This window comes from Notothenia rossii, assembly GCF_949606895.1.
Source record: "Notothenia rossii genome assembly, chromosome: 3".
Taxonomy (NCBI): Eukaryota; Metazoa; Chordata; class Actinopteri; order Perciformes; family Nototheniidae; genus Notothenia; species Notothenia rossii.
In genome coordinates this window covers 26,809,618-26,826,115 of record NC_136901.1, presented here as the reverse complement: position 1 = coordinate 26,826,115, position 16,498 = coordinate 26,809,618, and the positions used below count along the sequence as shown (strand labels likewise).

Genomic DNA, 16,498 nt, shown 5'->3' with positions numbered 1-16,498 from the left:
GGCAATGGCCAAGGTCCCTGGCCCTGTTCCTGGGCTTAATTGAAACATCAAGTGCAGAAAGTAAGTATCATGCATCGCTATTTTTTCATCAATATTTGTTTTTTCATGGATAAAGAGCCATTAGAAATGCTGTTAAATAGGTAGAGTATGCTCTCAAAAAATCAGTCCTTTTGGCTTTTGCCCAAATTTGAATCCAATCCGATAAACGCTGTAAAAGTTTGCAAGCAGAAGGGTGTTTGCACAAAACGTCTTTCAATTACTTGATGTGAGTGCTCTAGTGTTAACGACTTTTCTGTTTCTGAGGATTCAGCAGCCAGATGACGAGCTGGAGCCGAGCATGTGGATTCATTTTTTTAAAGCAATTAGCCTGCTGCTCTCCTGCTTTCACGTTGATGTGGTAGATGATAATAAACAACGAGGTATCAATTTTTGATGAGAAGAAATTCAACACCACGGTTCAAACAGCTGAGGTAAGAAAAAAGGAAAATGGAAAATAAACTGGACTATTTCATTTTTTTTGGCTTCAATTCTCCTGATCAGATGATAGACTTTGAGTAAGTAGAGAAAACTAGAGCCTCCACTGACACAGTTTACAGAAATAATTTTAGTATGATCATCTTGTGACTAAAGATCCACGTTTGATACTGCCCTAATTTAAAATGTACAAAATGAGACCCATTGTCTCTTTTTATAAATCTTAGCAAAAGCTTTCTAAAACATTGCATCATGTGTCATGTCAGCCTCGTGGTACATTTGACTGAAATCACAAATGCAATGCAAGGCGAGGGATGGTAGAATGTGCCGCTGGGCAGAGACGAGCAGAAAGTCTGTTTTGTGTGTTTCTCTCTGAGCTCCTGCTGAGGTAGCTGCTGGCAGCAACACTGTTCCCCAAGATCTCAAGATAGAGCAGAAAGTGTCCCATGATCACTCTGCATACATACCAGCTTTACACAAACACAAACTCGGCTCTTAATGAATACTTGGTGCATCGGTAAGACTTCATCCTCGCTCAGAATAGAATCACTGACCTACTGCAATGTCAAACCTATTCTCAACCTACATAACTAATCGTGCTGATTTAACACAGATCACAATTCTATTCGCAGTTACATTACTATGCATGATACTACTAACTTCAGTGAATGGACTTTCAATCACAGTGTTTCTATTCATAGTCTTTCACTACGATAACGATGTTCCCACTGTGACACAAGCATCCAGTGAGTTACTTCTGCCTGAGGCGGGGAGGTTTCTGTCCTTGCTGATGAAGTGCATGTATTCCTCCAGTGGATACTTTTTCACAGAGAGTCACACTGTGTAGAGCGTATTTTCACCTGGATGACTCATAGCTACTGTAAGTCAAATCAAAATGCCAGCCCAGTGGTCTAGCGAAGAAGATCGCGTACAGATTGTGGCGCATGCTGAGTGCATATATAATGTGTGATTCACAGTGTACAGATAAGAATTGCAATTTAACACATAGAGGGAGAGGACAGTAGAGGAAGAGGTGGAGCAGTCTTCAAATTCACTACAAGTGGGCTTGAAACGGAGCATATCTCAAGGTCAAAAGAAAGGAATATAGTGCTGCCTCTTTTGTTAGTTCAACCTCTGTTTTTTTAGAATCGTATTTTACAATAATCACCTCTTCTTTGCTAACGGCCTTTGGTGTATAAGATGAGTTTGTTTATGTGTTGTGAGATGTATGGGACTTAATGTGACCTTAGTCTGTTAGCCTGCCAGCGACGACAGTACAGCCTCCATGACGGGAGAGCCTAACTGGTGTCTGCAGCCCCAGGGGAGAGCCTCGCAGCTGGGGAGGAGCGCTGAGCGATCAGCCTGAGACAGAGCTGCAGTGTATCGGAAGACATGGAGGAGGAGAACCGGGAAAAAGCCAAAGACCAATAATAATCCACTCTAAAGCTAACAATAATGATTTTTGGGCTGTGACTAGTTAAGTATTCAAATTACATAATCAATGAATTTGATATCTTTGAGTTACATTACATTTCATTTAGCTGATGCTTTTATCCAAAGACTTACAATGACCAATTATAGGGACATTCTCCCTGGAGTAACTAAGTGCTTTACTCAAGGGCACAGTGTGTGGTGGTGTTCCAGGCGGGATTTGAACCTTCCAATCTTCAGCCCACCTCACTATCCATTAGACCACCACTACCGCAGTTAGTTAAAATCGGTAATTTATTGACACACTTAATGATTCCAAAGGCGTAATATCTGAAACAATTATAAAGAGATGATGTGTAGAATCTAACATTTATTTGGTTGCTGTTTTGGGTTAACTAGTCATTTTTAACCTTTTTACATTTTCAACTAACCTCTCAAACACTGACAGGAAACTATGAGACATACTAGATGTTACACCAGCCTGGCAAATTCATGTCATTATAACAGAAGGCTGGTATCATGGCGGGATTTTATCCCATTTATTTTGGTTACTTGTGTGTGCGCTAGAATTTGAAACCAAGCAGCCGGAAAAAATCTGCCACTTCCTTACAAAGCCCCTCCTCCAACACACACGAACGTGCACATGAACAATGAGGGCACGAGATAAGTTTGTGTACAGACTGACAGGCAGGTAGGCCATCCAGTTACTTTAGCCGGGCCGGCTCAGATGATTGGTTGTGCTTTTTACAGCACCACGGCTTCCACAGATGACATTTTCTATGTATTTATTGTCAAAGCATTTCATATATTCATTGCTATCGGGATGTTAAGAGCATTCCATGGCAACAGTCTTAAACTAAGGTTGTTGTTTTTTTACTAAATTGCTTTAAAGCTAAATTGATCTTTAGCTAACTTGCTGTTTAGCTGACTCACAGTTTAGCTAACTTGTTGTTTAGCTAACTTGTTTAGCTAACTCACTGTTTAGCTAACTTGTTGTTTAGCTAACTTGCTGTTTAGCTAACTCGCCGTTAAGCTAACTTGTTGTTTAGCTAACTTGTTGTTTAGCTAACTCGCTAACTTGCTGTACAGACAGAAAGACAGACAGACAGACAGACATACAGATCTGGTGGTTTTGTAACTGTGTGACACTGAACATTTTAATTTGCCTCTGTTCCAGAGAAGTTTATAGAGCCCTGGTGCCACTGTGTGACTCAATCATCATCTCTTTTGGGGCCCTGTCTAAAAACATTCAGCAGTACTTACATTAAAGCTCCATTTAGAAATGTGAAACATTTAGACAGAGGAAAAACAGGGAAAAACACTTAAAACAGAGCGACTGCTAATGGTGGTAAAGGGAATGATCAATTTGTTGAGAGTTAACAACACAAAACGCCAACTGAAAGACGAGGTAGGGTTGCCTTTAACTAGATTTGGGGCTGTGTTTTTATGAAATAGACCTTGAAGGAAAAACTTAAGAATTCTGTGTATAAAACAAGTATTTCCAAATATATCCATTATATAAACTGTATAAACTCTCCACTGCAGTACAGTACAGGTCCAAGAACACAGTGTACAGAAAGGGATGCATGTGTTTGCTGCAGGCCTGTGGCCAACATGAGAACACTGTAAAAGGGATTAAATGGACCCTTTCTCCTTCACCCTTTTTGTCCGTTTAATTGGCTGCCTTGACCGTCGCTCCTGCTCTTTTATTGTTCGGTTTAGTGTTCAAGCTGCATTTTGAGAGGTGATGATGACTAATTAATTGACATGTTTTTTGTTCTGCCAAACTTCTATAAACCTGCCTCGTGTACTCATACTGCTGAAGTGTCTGTTCCTTGTTTTGTTGTATTAAACACTACTACGGATAATTCACATGTAGCTGACAATGATGAAAAGTGTAGCTAAAATGTACATATTGCAAAATGTTTTTATCCAACAAAATATTCTGCTTCAATCCATATTAGTTGGCGTTAAGCCTTTCAAAAACAACATTCTGTACAGCAAACAACAATCAGTCTGCTCTCCCGCTTACCGCACACAAAGAAGAAGCAATTTAACAGCAACAGCTATACAACCAAAACAGAACATCATTGGGATGACGTTTCAATATAAACACAACAGCCAGATCAAGCATTATAAATGTTTACATGATACCAGACTGCGTATACAGAACTACCTACATTTTTCTTTAGTAAGTTTGCAGAAAACAACACGTTTTCTGGGTAATATATTTCACACACTACTAATGACAGAGATGCAGGCTGTGACTGCATTGCATTTGGATCGATTGAGGCAAGGAATCAGTATGTCTGCCTCCTCTCTGATGGATTCCCTCCTGTTGTGACTGTTGAAAATTTGTCCAAAATATAGAGTTCTTGCTTTTTCTGAGACTCACATTTAAAACTTGGTGTTTACTGTTTGTATTTGTATGCTTTTCCTTCTGTCAAAGCATTGTTACTGTAGTGAAAATGTTGTTGCCTATTTTTCAATAATACAACATCACACAACTATAATTGTACATAAAAAGGCAATGCTTATCACTAGTGGCTCTTTTTTGAAAGTTTTAAAGTGATGACTATGTCATTTTCCACATTTATCTTTTTTTAATATTTTTCCTTCTTATAACTGTCTAAACTTTTATGTTTCATATTCAGCCGGAAGATGCAATCAAGACAGAAGCTTTGCTCAGGGCTGAAAGTGAAAGAGATCTGCCGATGCCAACAGGAGGAGCAGTTCAAATAAACGATGGGAAAGGGATTCCCTGGAGGGTAAAACACCCACAAGTCTGCCTACACTTGGCCTACATACTGCCCGTTGCAGACCTCCCCTCAGCAGGCTTTTCTCCTGCTCCGTGCTGCAGGATCTTACTACCAGCTTCTCTGGGGGATCCAGAATCAGTGCCGCAGCGGTGCAGCAGCCATGTGATAACTGGGACTTCTATCCATCCACAGAGAGGTCGGAAGCAAAGGTGCTGTAAAGATGCAATGAAAACCCTCCATCATCATGCTGCACACGCCCCTTGATCACGCTCCTCACAGGAAGTGGAAGCCAGTGAAATGAGGTGTAAAGACACATACACGCACCTCGTACCATCTCTAAAAGCAGAAAGGTCTCCTATTCATGGAGGGTTAATGGGACGAGATTGCAGGATACATGAAAGAGGGAGTAACCTTTTAAAGAGGCATGTGTGAAGACTCACAATGTAAGGCCCACGGGTCACAAAGAAAGAGACGGATAGAAGAAATATATAGCAATACAACAGAGAGCATAATAGAAATGGGGAAGGCATGTCTTGTTTGCTGTGTGAACCATAAGAAGAAGGTACAAAAATATTGATTTCTCTGTCTAAACAATGTCTAAACACGAGCAAGAAAATGTGTTTTAAGGGTTAAATCGAGAGAATGATAAAAAGTTGAGTATCTAAGTAACTTTAGTACTGCACTTTTAAATATTTATATTACACTTGAGTATTTCCATCTCCTCCCGCTTTATACTTCTACTCGACTTAAAGATAACCTCCTTCTTCACCCGCTGCAACATTAAAGTGCATCAATAATCATCATTTAATAATGTTATATATATTCTTGAGAGGAGCAGAATGAGTACTTTTGTACTTCAATTTCGATGCTAATACTTGTTGCAGCAGGACTTTTACTTGTGACAGACTTTTTCTAGACTGCGGTATTACTACTTTGACTTAATTAAGATCTGAGTACTTTGTCCACAACCCAACAAACAGAAGCACATTCCTCCAGAGGTGGAACTAACTTTTACAAAATATACCTTTTACATTAAGAAAACTGACCATCATGGGAACAAGGAAAAGCTCTGGAACAAATCCCAATTACAGGGAAGATAAACAAAGTATGTTCTACTTTCGTTAACATTGCGAGATGCACTGGGCCTTGGTGGAGGTCTGTGCTCACAGAGTGCCCTTCTACTTTGGATTATGGATTCAGCTGTTATTCTCTTTTTGTTTGATTAATAATTTAGTGTCTAAAAAGGTCAGAAAAGGGTGAAAATTGCGCAACCCAAGTGCCCAGAGTCCAGATTACATCTTGAATGAAATATCTTGTGTTGTCAAACAACCATACAGAAACCCAAAGATATTATAGTTTTAAACCATATTCAACAGGGACAAACCAGCAAATCCTCAAATGTTAGCAGCTGGAAAAGGAAACTTGTTGTATTTTTGGTAAATGAATAGCCCTATATTGACTACTAAAATTGTTGCATTTTACACCTCCTACTTTTCTGTGATTTACTTCTGTTCATACTGTATCACTTCTAGCAGGTAGATTTATAAGAAATTCAGACAGCATTAAGGTATATTTGAAACTGAAAGCCTTGCCCTCATTCTGAGAGGTTATTGAATGAGCACAGATCAAAGTGGATTCTGTGTAGTAACAGCAGCTCAGCAATGGCACACCTGCAGGTAGCGCAGGGATACCGTGTGAAATATCTTATAGCCTCAACTTCTTAAAGTATATTTCCTTGATTATTTTGTATTTAGTTTGAGGTTTGTCTAATAGAGGCAGCAATGGTCTGTCATAGAGAAACTCGTAAAATGGGGAGATGCTTCTACAACTTCCACATCAACCAGCCAGAGACAGCCTGATGGTTGGTGTTTCAATGAGTCTGTTAGTGACTCTGCATAACTTGATGTCATTTTAAACTAGCACAGTTTGAAGCATGTTTTTTATAAATGAACATACTAACTTTCATATTCAACCAGATCACAATGCAAAGTTGTAATCGACGATTTAGAATAATAATAATAATACATGGTATTAATATATCGCTTTTCCTGGTGCTCAAAGAGTAGTTGTTTCTAAAAATGAGGAAAATTGGAAGAATCACTAATTTCTTGTCCCTTCTATAATTTCGTAGTTTTATACAATTTGATCTCTACCTCAGCAGTAATTAAATCCTCACTAAATATGAAAATGGACAGACATTGATTCATTAAATGACTAAAGAAATTGTCAATCGACCGATCTGAGTTGATTTAATTGAAAGATTTTAAACTGATGTTCTCCTCAACGATTGATGCAAAATAACCACTTTAAGTCTTGTGTTTACCAGAGATGTGCTTAAAAGTTTAAAGCAAATAATGCATTTAGAATAAAACCTTGACCAAGAGATTTGTAGTAGACTCATTTAAAACGGTTAACAATTTGGGTATATTGTCAAATACAGGTTTTAATGTTTTTTGAATCATTGTAACTGAAATTATTTTGGGTTGGGCAGACAAACAATATATCTGAAGACATCACCTTGGACTTTGGGGAACTGGGGTGGACTTCTTTCACTTTTTTTGTAATTGAATTAGCAAATTAATAATTATGCATGAAAATAATTATTAGTTTGAGCCCTAAAGAGAATTTTCCAGCAACCGACCTTTAAAAGAACCCAGAACAGGATTGGATCTTATCAGGTAATAAATAAAAGCCATCACCTCTGCCGGATGGACAGGACAAGGACAATATGGACACCTATCAATAACAAAAAGCAATACATCACACCTTCTCCCGAGGAGGTGCCTTTCACTTTAGTGTAAAGGTGTTTCAACAATAAAGATAGTGGAATCCGTGAGTGCATGGTGACCTTGTTGGGGGCCTTATCACTATGACATATTGAACTGGTTGCTGGTGGAGAGTGTCTCACCTTTGAGCAGGGGCAGCGGGGTGAGCTCCACCTGGGAGCTCTGGTACCGGAACTGGGAGGAGCTGTGGGACCTCCTCTGCCGGGCTCTGCGCATCGACCTCCGCGGGAAACCATCCACCTTCTCCGCGGACGGCACCGAGAAGCTGGTGGTCGGCGAGGACGGGCTGGAAGGAGGCAGCTTGGTTGTCTCCATGATGGCTGTAGACGGCGGCCTGTGCGCCTTGGTGTGTGTGTGTGTGTGTGTGTGTGTGTGTGTGTGTGTGTGTGTGTGTGTGTGTGTGTGTGTGTGTGTGTGTGTGTGTGTGTGTGTGTGTGTGTGTGTGTGTGTGTGTGTGTGTGTGTGTGTGTGTGTGTGTGTGTGTGTGTGTGTGTGTGTGTGTGTGTGTGTGCGTAAAGGGGGACGCTTGAGAAAGGGTGAAAGAAGTGAGGGGTGGATGGCTATCTGAATCACAGATGGATAATCAATTGATCAGAATGATAAAAGCTCAAGGAAGGAGGAGGAGAGGGGGAGAGATACAGGGGGAGAAGGTGCAGAGGCGGAGGAGAGGTGAGGAGAGAGATTTTCTGGATGTCCAGTCCCGTGCTGCGCGCCTCGCTGTCTATCAGAGCCGCACTGGAAACGGCAGCAGCATCATGCCTGATTCTTCGGGTTTTTCACACACAGATGTAAAATCGCTTGTGTATCATCCCCGTGGAGGAGTAGCCCGTGCAGCTACCAGATGATGCTCAGACAGGCGCGCCTCCCCTCACACACACACGCCTCTCTGCTGCTGTATTGGCGTCACACACAGACTAAGTCATGGGCCTAAATTCGGATATGTATTTCTTTAACTGAGCTCCTGTTGTTGAGAAATCACTGTATCAAGCACCTTGCCTGTTTATCCGGATCAAAAACAAACAAACGGACCCCGGGTCAGTTTATAGCTGAATCTCCTCGATGATGCTCCTTATCAATACAATCAGTGATCGGTCCTGGCGGTGGATGATGATATCATAAAATCATCAATCTGGGCCCACCTCGGCTGCCGCATCACTGTTGTCCTTCTCGCTCGTTTCAACGGATCCTCTTTCGACCGTTACAGCGGCTGCACCTGCTGTGTGTTTTTATTTGTTTTGTCTCACAGAGGTTGATAATGTTGCGGTTTAAACCTCTTCCACACAACCTCCTCCTCCTGTATCAGGGCGGGGAAACAAACGCTCCCTCACCGAGCCGACATGTGCAGGTCCTCCGCCAGCGGCCGATGCAACACCGAGCCCCGCTGCTGCTCCGGCTCTACCTCCGCGGGGAGAGGGGAAGAAAATAGGGGAGAAATAGACAGAAATTAGCCGCTCCTCCTGGAAGCCTTAAGTTAAAAAGACCGAAGGCCCGAGTTATACAATAGCACCCCGTCTAGGTCTGTCAGACTGACGCGTTTTGCTCCTGTCCCCCTTCTCGGTCCCGTTATCCGGTCGTCCTACAGCGCCTCAGCGAGCTGCGTCAAGAAGCACGCAGTGAGTCAGAGACACACAGGAAATTAGACGTCATGACTTTCAAAATAAGACGAGATCAAGAAACTAAAAAGTGTGTGTTGGTTTCTAGGAGTTGAGTCATAGCAGGAGGCAAAAATAAACCCTGCTCTTCTTCCTCTACACTACATGTGGTATTTAAGACATATATACAGCAACTCAGATTTGCATGGTAAATTTAAACTAATAAAATATTGTTATAGTCACAACAATAACAAAGAAGCAGTCAAAATGTTGGATCTCAGGCTTCCCACAACCATGTATAAAAATATATATGTTTTAAGTAAAGCAAAATAGGAATCTGAGAAATATAAAAAGTGCAAGGTAAAATAAATACATACATATTCTGTGTAAAATATTGAAAACATATTTAGTAGTGAAATAGTATAAGGTATTGCAAGTTAACAAAAAAATGTAACTGTTTGTACCTCAAATCTGTAAACAGAAATGTGTATGCATAGTAAGTATTAGTAAATATGTAAAGGGAGGTGTTAACAGTTTGTAAAATAGATAATCCATTAATAGTATTTTGCTACATGGCCCTATTAAAACACTTTAAAATCAGCTAACAACATTAATGTTTAAGCTTTGAGGAGTGGATATTTTTGCTTTAGCAACTCGAATATTGCCCAAAGAAACTGACTACAAACAAAACGTACCAATTGCTGTACAATGAACATGGGACTTCTGGGGGTCATCCCACTGTGGATGTTGTCTGGATTGCTCAATGAGTAATCCAGCATTGAATGACATGGATTTCTGTTAGATTTTCTCCACCAAAATACAGCAAGATGCATCACAATGCTGATCTCAATATTTTAAAGGACGATCTTGCATTCAATTGCATTCAATCATTCAACACAGAGGGCATGACAGTGGAGGTTTCTCAAGCACACCAGGGTCTGCATGCATAACCTATTATCTCCAAAACATATTTTTTTGTTTGCAATATAAAGCTGTTATTTTGAAAGCTATAACCGGATGCTCGTTTATCTCCCACTGACTGTTGCCGCTGGTTCCACAGCCTAAAGGTGGTGCAAGGAGAGAGAGGAACGAGGCTCCTCAATGCGGATGACGCTATAGGATGGAGTTATTTATTTATTTGTTTTTATTTATGTGCCCCGGCTTTGCCATTTAAACGCGTTTAATTATAAACAGATACGTCATTAGTGGAACCTCTGCTGTCACTGCATCACCAATAGACTGTAAAGCATCACCTAGGCTCTGCCAAACCTCTGGCTGCGATATCACCCTGTTATGAAATATTTCCTGCTTCTCCGGTGAGACGCTCCTCTGTGTTTCTGTCTGACTCCCCTCCTCCCCCATCCCTCCCTTTCCCCTTTTCCTCGCTTTCTATTTGAGGTGAGCGTGTGTTCGCAGGGGTTGTAGTTGACTTTGAGGATCGAGTCCCATCTATTGTCTACACTAAGCCACTTGTGCCCTCATTCACAGACACACGCGCGCGCTCTCTCTCACAAATTCAAAAGAGCAATAACCCACGCGCATTCATCCCCCCCTCACGGTCACACCTTGGCTGCTAGTGTGTGTGTGTGTGTGTGTGTGTGTGTGTGTGTGTGTGTGTTTGTGTGTGATAGTGTGAGTTTGAAGCATAGACTGTATATAAAGGTTTGAAGCCAGCCTTGAACCTGCTCTTCACACCATAAACACACTCCAGCTGTATAATATTATATTCAGTACAAGGGCGTGCGTAATACCGCGCGCCTGCGCCCCATTCGCACCCCCCTACCCCCCCCCCCCCCCCCCCCCCCCCCCCCCTCCTCTGTGCTCTGTCGCAGATGAGCTCAGCCGGTTGCCTTCTGGGAAAAATACCAGGGGGGCCGGCAGTCCGGTAAGAGGCTGCTCGTCTGCATCCCTCTTCTGGCTTTTAATACTGCACTGACATTTAGAAACACTGTTAACAGAGCTTTATTATTGCACTGCACTCTATAACTGTGTGCAAATATATCAAATGTTATATCCAATCTGCTAACATTTGCCTAAATGCTGATAATGTCCAGTATAACATCTATAAATAAGAGTAAACAATGGCAGTGCTTTGAGAATAATTCTAAAAACATGCTACGCTAATGCTAACATGCTGGACATTAGTGTAGGTAGGTTTTAGTGTGATAACCAGTCTATGGTGCTAACATATTCTAATGAGCAAAAAACACAGAAAAAACTTTTTTTCTGTCATAACAGATTACATGGTTCTCGAGAAGAAGCCTCACCAAAGTTGTTTCAGTAATTCATGTAGCCTACTGTATGCACCAAATGTCAGATAAATCCATCAAATGGATATTAAAGGTCCCATGTCATGCTTTTCTGGTTATTACCCGTGCCCTTGTGTGTTATGTAGCTTTTTATGCATGTGAACGGTCTGCAGAGTCAAAAACCCTCAAAGCACACCCTGTAGCGAGTAAAACTCTAACACAGAAAATACCTGTCTATGCTGCCCCAGAACGCCTCGTTGGAGATTTCTCTTTTTCCATTGCTTACTTCTTGGGTATAGTGACGTATTTGGGTATAGTGACGTAACGTAACGTCCGCGGAGCCGTTACATTTGGACCAATCCGCGGACTTCCTCACACACACTCGGCGGGACGTTGTGAGGCTCGCTGCTGCGAGGAGCGGGACACAGCTGGCTCACTGGTGTGGGGTTGGCGAGACAGCGAGACACCGCGGAACTCAGCCTGAGCACACACACAAACTCCCGGCCAGGCTGCGGGTGCGGGTGCGGGTGCGGGTGCGGGTGTGGGCGGGTGTGTGTGTGTGTGTGTGTGTGTGTGTGTGTGTGTGTGTGTGTGTGTGTGTGTGTGTGTGTGTGTGTGTGTGTGTGTGTGTGTGTGTGTGTGTGTGTGTGTGTGTGTGTTCCGGGCAACCTGATCTCACCAGAATGCGTGACTCCACCACGACTCCTTAACACCGCATTGTGTGGTGGAGTCACGAACTTTGCTACATTTACGTGTCTGCACCTTTATATACAGTATGGTCTGCACCAGCAAACAACACCAATGTAAAGTGAATGAGGCTCCTTTGTCGTGGTGCACACACGCATTTCTACAACGTCCTGCAGTGAGCTTTTTATTCTATAAAAAGTTTTTTTTATCTAATTTATAGCTTGTAGTAACTCACGGGAGGCTTCTTTTATTTTATTTGTATTCATAATAATTTGTATTTTTCATCAGAATGTATGTGCAACCCTGTCTCCTAAAAATTACGTTCCCACAGAACTAAACTGCATTCTCAATTACGTTTAGCTTCTTGTTTTCTCCCACGTTACGTTTGTTATGAACGTATCTCAAATACGTTTATTTTCTACATATCTTCTAGAAACCTATTTTCTTCCACGTCACGTTTCTTATGAACGTATCTTAAAGACGTTTATTTTTTACATATCTTTGCCATTTATTGTCTTGCTTATAATAATGATAATAGTCATTTATAAATACCATTTTAGAGCACACATTTGAAATCAGTAGGCGGGGCTGTAATTTCGCCAGCTGTTACTCTCATGAGAGGCAGAAAATAATAGTTTTAACATGCCAAAAAGCTGCTGTGTCGTTTATTGCACCTCAAACATTAAAACAAATCCAGAGTTAGGTGTTTCTGTACTTCCTCTAAGAAGAAAGGACAGTAACAGAAGATCTCTGTGACGCCAGATGTGGTGTTGTTAATGGATATGATATCCGAAAAAAAAATTCGGTTTAGGATGGCCGAAGACACTACACTACCCATAATCCCCAGCTATCGTTTGGGACTACAGTCCCGTTGACAAACCCCGTGATTAATCTTCAAGCTCTGGGATTGGATGTTGGACTCGAACGCCCCCCAGAACTACACATGCTGGCTGTTATGTTTAGCAACATGTTCTCTATGGCACGTCTCTAATGGGAATTGTAGTTTTAAAAGACGTTTTTGTTTTTCCCAAAATTAGAAGTTGACAGTATTACATTGTGTGCAGCCCTGGTGGTTTAGGCGATAGGAAACACATTGGTGTGTACACATTTAAAACATCTAATTACTAAATGGGGGAAAATTGCTTGTGTCCATAATGGTCAGCATTAATATACCCACATGACAGCTCATTGTTATTTTGTAATTTTAATCCACTACAATTCAGAGGTCAACCTGGTATTTTTACTCCACTACATTTATTTGAGTTACTTTGCAGATTCTGATTAATGATGTGAAATATAAACAACCCTTAAAACAGACTTTAGTTACACCTGAGTAAAATTCAGGGAAGGTGATTGTCAAGTGCCAACAATCAGGAGAGATATTTGATAGTTGGTGCTTGAGAAGACTAAACATTTATCTGCAGATCTCTATAAAGTATATTAATTACTCGTTATTCTCTACTAATAGTTAATTAAAAACTGTATATAATTGCTATTTTGCACATCCCTTTCAAGATTTCCTAAGGTTTATTGACATATCATATACACAACTAGTGTAGTTATGCAACAGTGCATTACAAGACATCTATCAATATGTGTGTATACCTCCACCATTAAACTGTCAAATTCTGCACATTTATTATACTATCTACATACATAAGAGTATAATTAATGTGTATAATATCAGTTAAAATAAGTGCTTCAACATAGTTAACATTGCAGGAAAGCAATATATTAGACGTTAAGTACTTTGTCAGGCTTATTATCTATCTGTACATAGATACCCCCAAAGTTTTTTTCTTATTTGAAAGAAGACCTTAACCTAAAGTATTCTTAAATGTGTTAATAAAGGTTAATTAGTTTGTCTGTTTTGCACATCCTCATATTAATATCTTTGTACATCCAGCACTAAACTGTATTATTGTAGAGATCACTTACAGTATCTTCTTGATTTTTTATATTCTATAATTCTATCATTGACCTTCTACTTTCCCCCTATGAAAGTATGTACTCTTAATATTTTTTTCATCAAATAACATTATTCAACAAAAATAACATTATTCAACAAAAATAATAATTCAATAACATGCTTTAACCACTAGGCGGTGCACACAAGGTACACACAATATACTGACTTTGTATTATTAGTGTAGGACACTTGTGTATGTATAACATCTGAAGATTTGTAGTTTACTAGTTGTATTCATGTTTTTACATAATTGTACAGGATATTGCTATACTATTTATCATGTTTTACTTCTACACGTTAATATCTGATTTGTAAAACATCACAGACAGAAAGGTATATCCGTCATTTAATGGTAAGCTATTGAATTGTGATTCCATAGATGTGTCTCCCATCATCCAAATCCCCTGACTATTCTCTCAACTCAGTATTTACATTCTTATGTTCAAAGAAAATCAGTAATATCTTTAAAAACTACAAGTCTTTTTCTATCAGCTGTGCACCGTTATGGTGTAAATATAACCTATCTACCAATTGGATCAAATATAAAAGCCAGCCGAATTACTATTGATACTGCAAGGAGACGTATTTGGTGAAAAGAGATGTTGTTTAATTGTTGATATATTTATGATCCACGTCACATATTCAGTTTTGGCGGCAGTTCTCCTGTTTGTCCAGAAGAAAATTACGGCAGATATGTAATGTTTAATGCCGACGAACCGTGTATTACAATGCCGTTATGTGATGACTTCCAAAGAGAAAAGCAAGAACACTCGGAATAAAGTATTATTTTTATTTTTTTAAATGTTTTCGGATATCATATCGCATTAACATCATATCCCAACATGCATTGCGGCTAAAACATCCAATCGACGAGCTTCAAGCTGAGGATCTTGGGTAATCTGTTCAGTGGGTGGTTTGTGGTGTGTATCGCTCGAAATGTCCCTTATAGGCCTATAGTCTGTTTCCGGTGCCTTTATTTAAGGCTAAAAAGCATGCTAAAAAGCCCAAGATTATAGAATTAAACGAATAAATAAAAACAAGGATAATTGTGTGTTATTGTTGAGTAAATAACAGTGTGTTATTTAGAAAAGAATAACAAATTAGAAGGAAAAAAATATTTTTAAAAATACCGATTTCAGTATTTTGAGGTTCTAAGTCCCATTTCTTTTCCTCACAGACGGCAAAAAAAGTCCAACATTATAAGATTTGAAATAAAAACAAATAAATAAAAAGATAAAAAACTGGCATGTAATTTACGTTACAATAAATAGAATGGTTTTGAATAATATATGAGAGTACAATCTACGTCACTTTACAGCCCCGCCCACTTTTGGGGAAACCAACGCTGTCGTTTGAACGGCGATCAAGCCTGAAGCCAGAGATCTTCTTGTACTGTCCTTTGTTCTTAGAGGAAGTACAGAAACACGTAACTCTGGATTTGTTTTAATATTTGAGGTGCAATAAACGACACAGCAGCTTTTTGGCTTGTTAAAACTATTATTTTCTGCCTCGCTCATGAAAGTAACAGCTGGCGAAATTACAGCCTCGCCTACTGATTTCAAATGTGTGCTCTAAAATGATATTTATAAATGACTATTATCATTATCATAAGCAAGACAATAAATGGCAGAGATATAGAAAATAAACGTATTTGAGATACGTTCATAACGAACGTAACGTGGAAGAAAATACGTTTGTAGCTAAACGTAATAGAGAATGCAGTTTAGTTCTGTGGGAACGTAATTAAAAAAAAAAAATACAAATGGTTATGAATACAAATCAAATAGAAGAAGCCTCCCGTGAGTTACTACAAGCTATAAAGTAGATTTTAAAAACGTTTTATATAATAAAAGCTCACTGCTGGACCTTGTAGAAATGCGTGTGTGCACCACGACAAAGGAGCCTCATTCACTTTACATTGGGGTTGTTTGCGTGGTGCAGAATCGTAAATGTAGCAAAGTCCGTGACTCCACCACGCAATGCGGTGTTAAGGAGTCGTGGTGGAGTCACGCATTCTGGTGAGATCAGGTTGGTTTCGGGCTGGGTTTCGCTGTGTCTCGCAGACAGCCACTGGGCTCGCAGGGAGGGGGGGAGCAGGAGCTCCAACAAGCCATTTAGGACAGAGAGTGAATACACATACAGAGATGCTGTATGAGAAACTAATGTGAGTTTGGAAAATTGCACAATATACATCTATTTTAGTATACCTCAACAATGGAATTATGATCAGTAGAAATGGCCATGACATGGGACCTTTAAAAGGAGGCTCCGGAAAATATTTGGTGTTATAAAATCAAGGTGCACAGCCACTAAAATATTGAGTATAATATGTCTTAAAGATTAAAAACAAAACAACAACATGAACACTTCACTGAGAAAAGTCAAGGGATCATCTCTGGGGACCATGAATATATGTACGAAATATCATGACTAAATGCATCCAGAAGTTGCTGAAGTATTCACGCTGAAATACACAGAACAACAACATCCTTCGAGGCACCCCACTAGCAGGGCTAAACAATTCCTGTCCAACACAATCTGCATATTGATG

The 16,498-nt window shown here is 40.0% G+C and overlaps 1 protein-coding gene across 1 annotated transcript in view; it reads right to left on the bottom strand.

Moving 5' to 3' along the window:
• Positions 1 to 9,053, bottom strand: part of ppp2r5b (protein phosphatase 2, regulatory subunit B', beta) — a 39,157-nt gene extending 30,104 nt beyond the window's left edge. Inside the window, exon 1 of the mRNA XM_079670789.1 lies at positions 7,573 to 9,053. Coding sequence (XP_079526915.1) covers positions 7,573 to 7,765 — 193 coding nt within the window. The 5' untranslated portion in view covers positions 7,766 to 9,053. The remainder of the gene's footprint in view (positions 1 to 7,572) is intronic.
• Between the last annotated feature and the right edge of the window lie 7,445 nt (positions 9,054 to 16,498).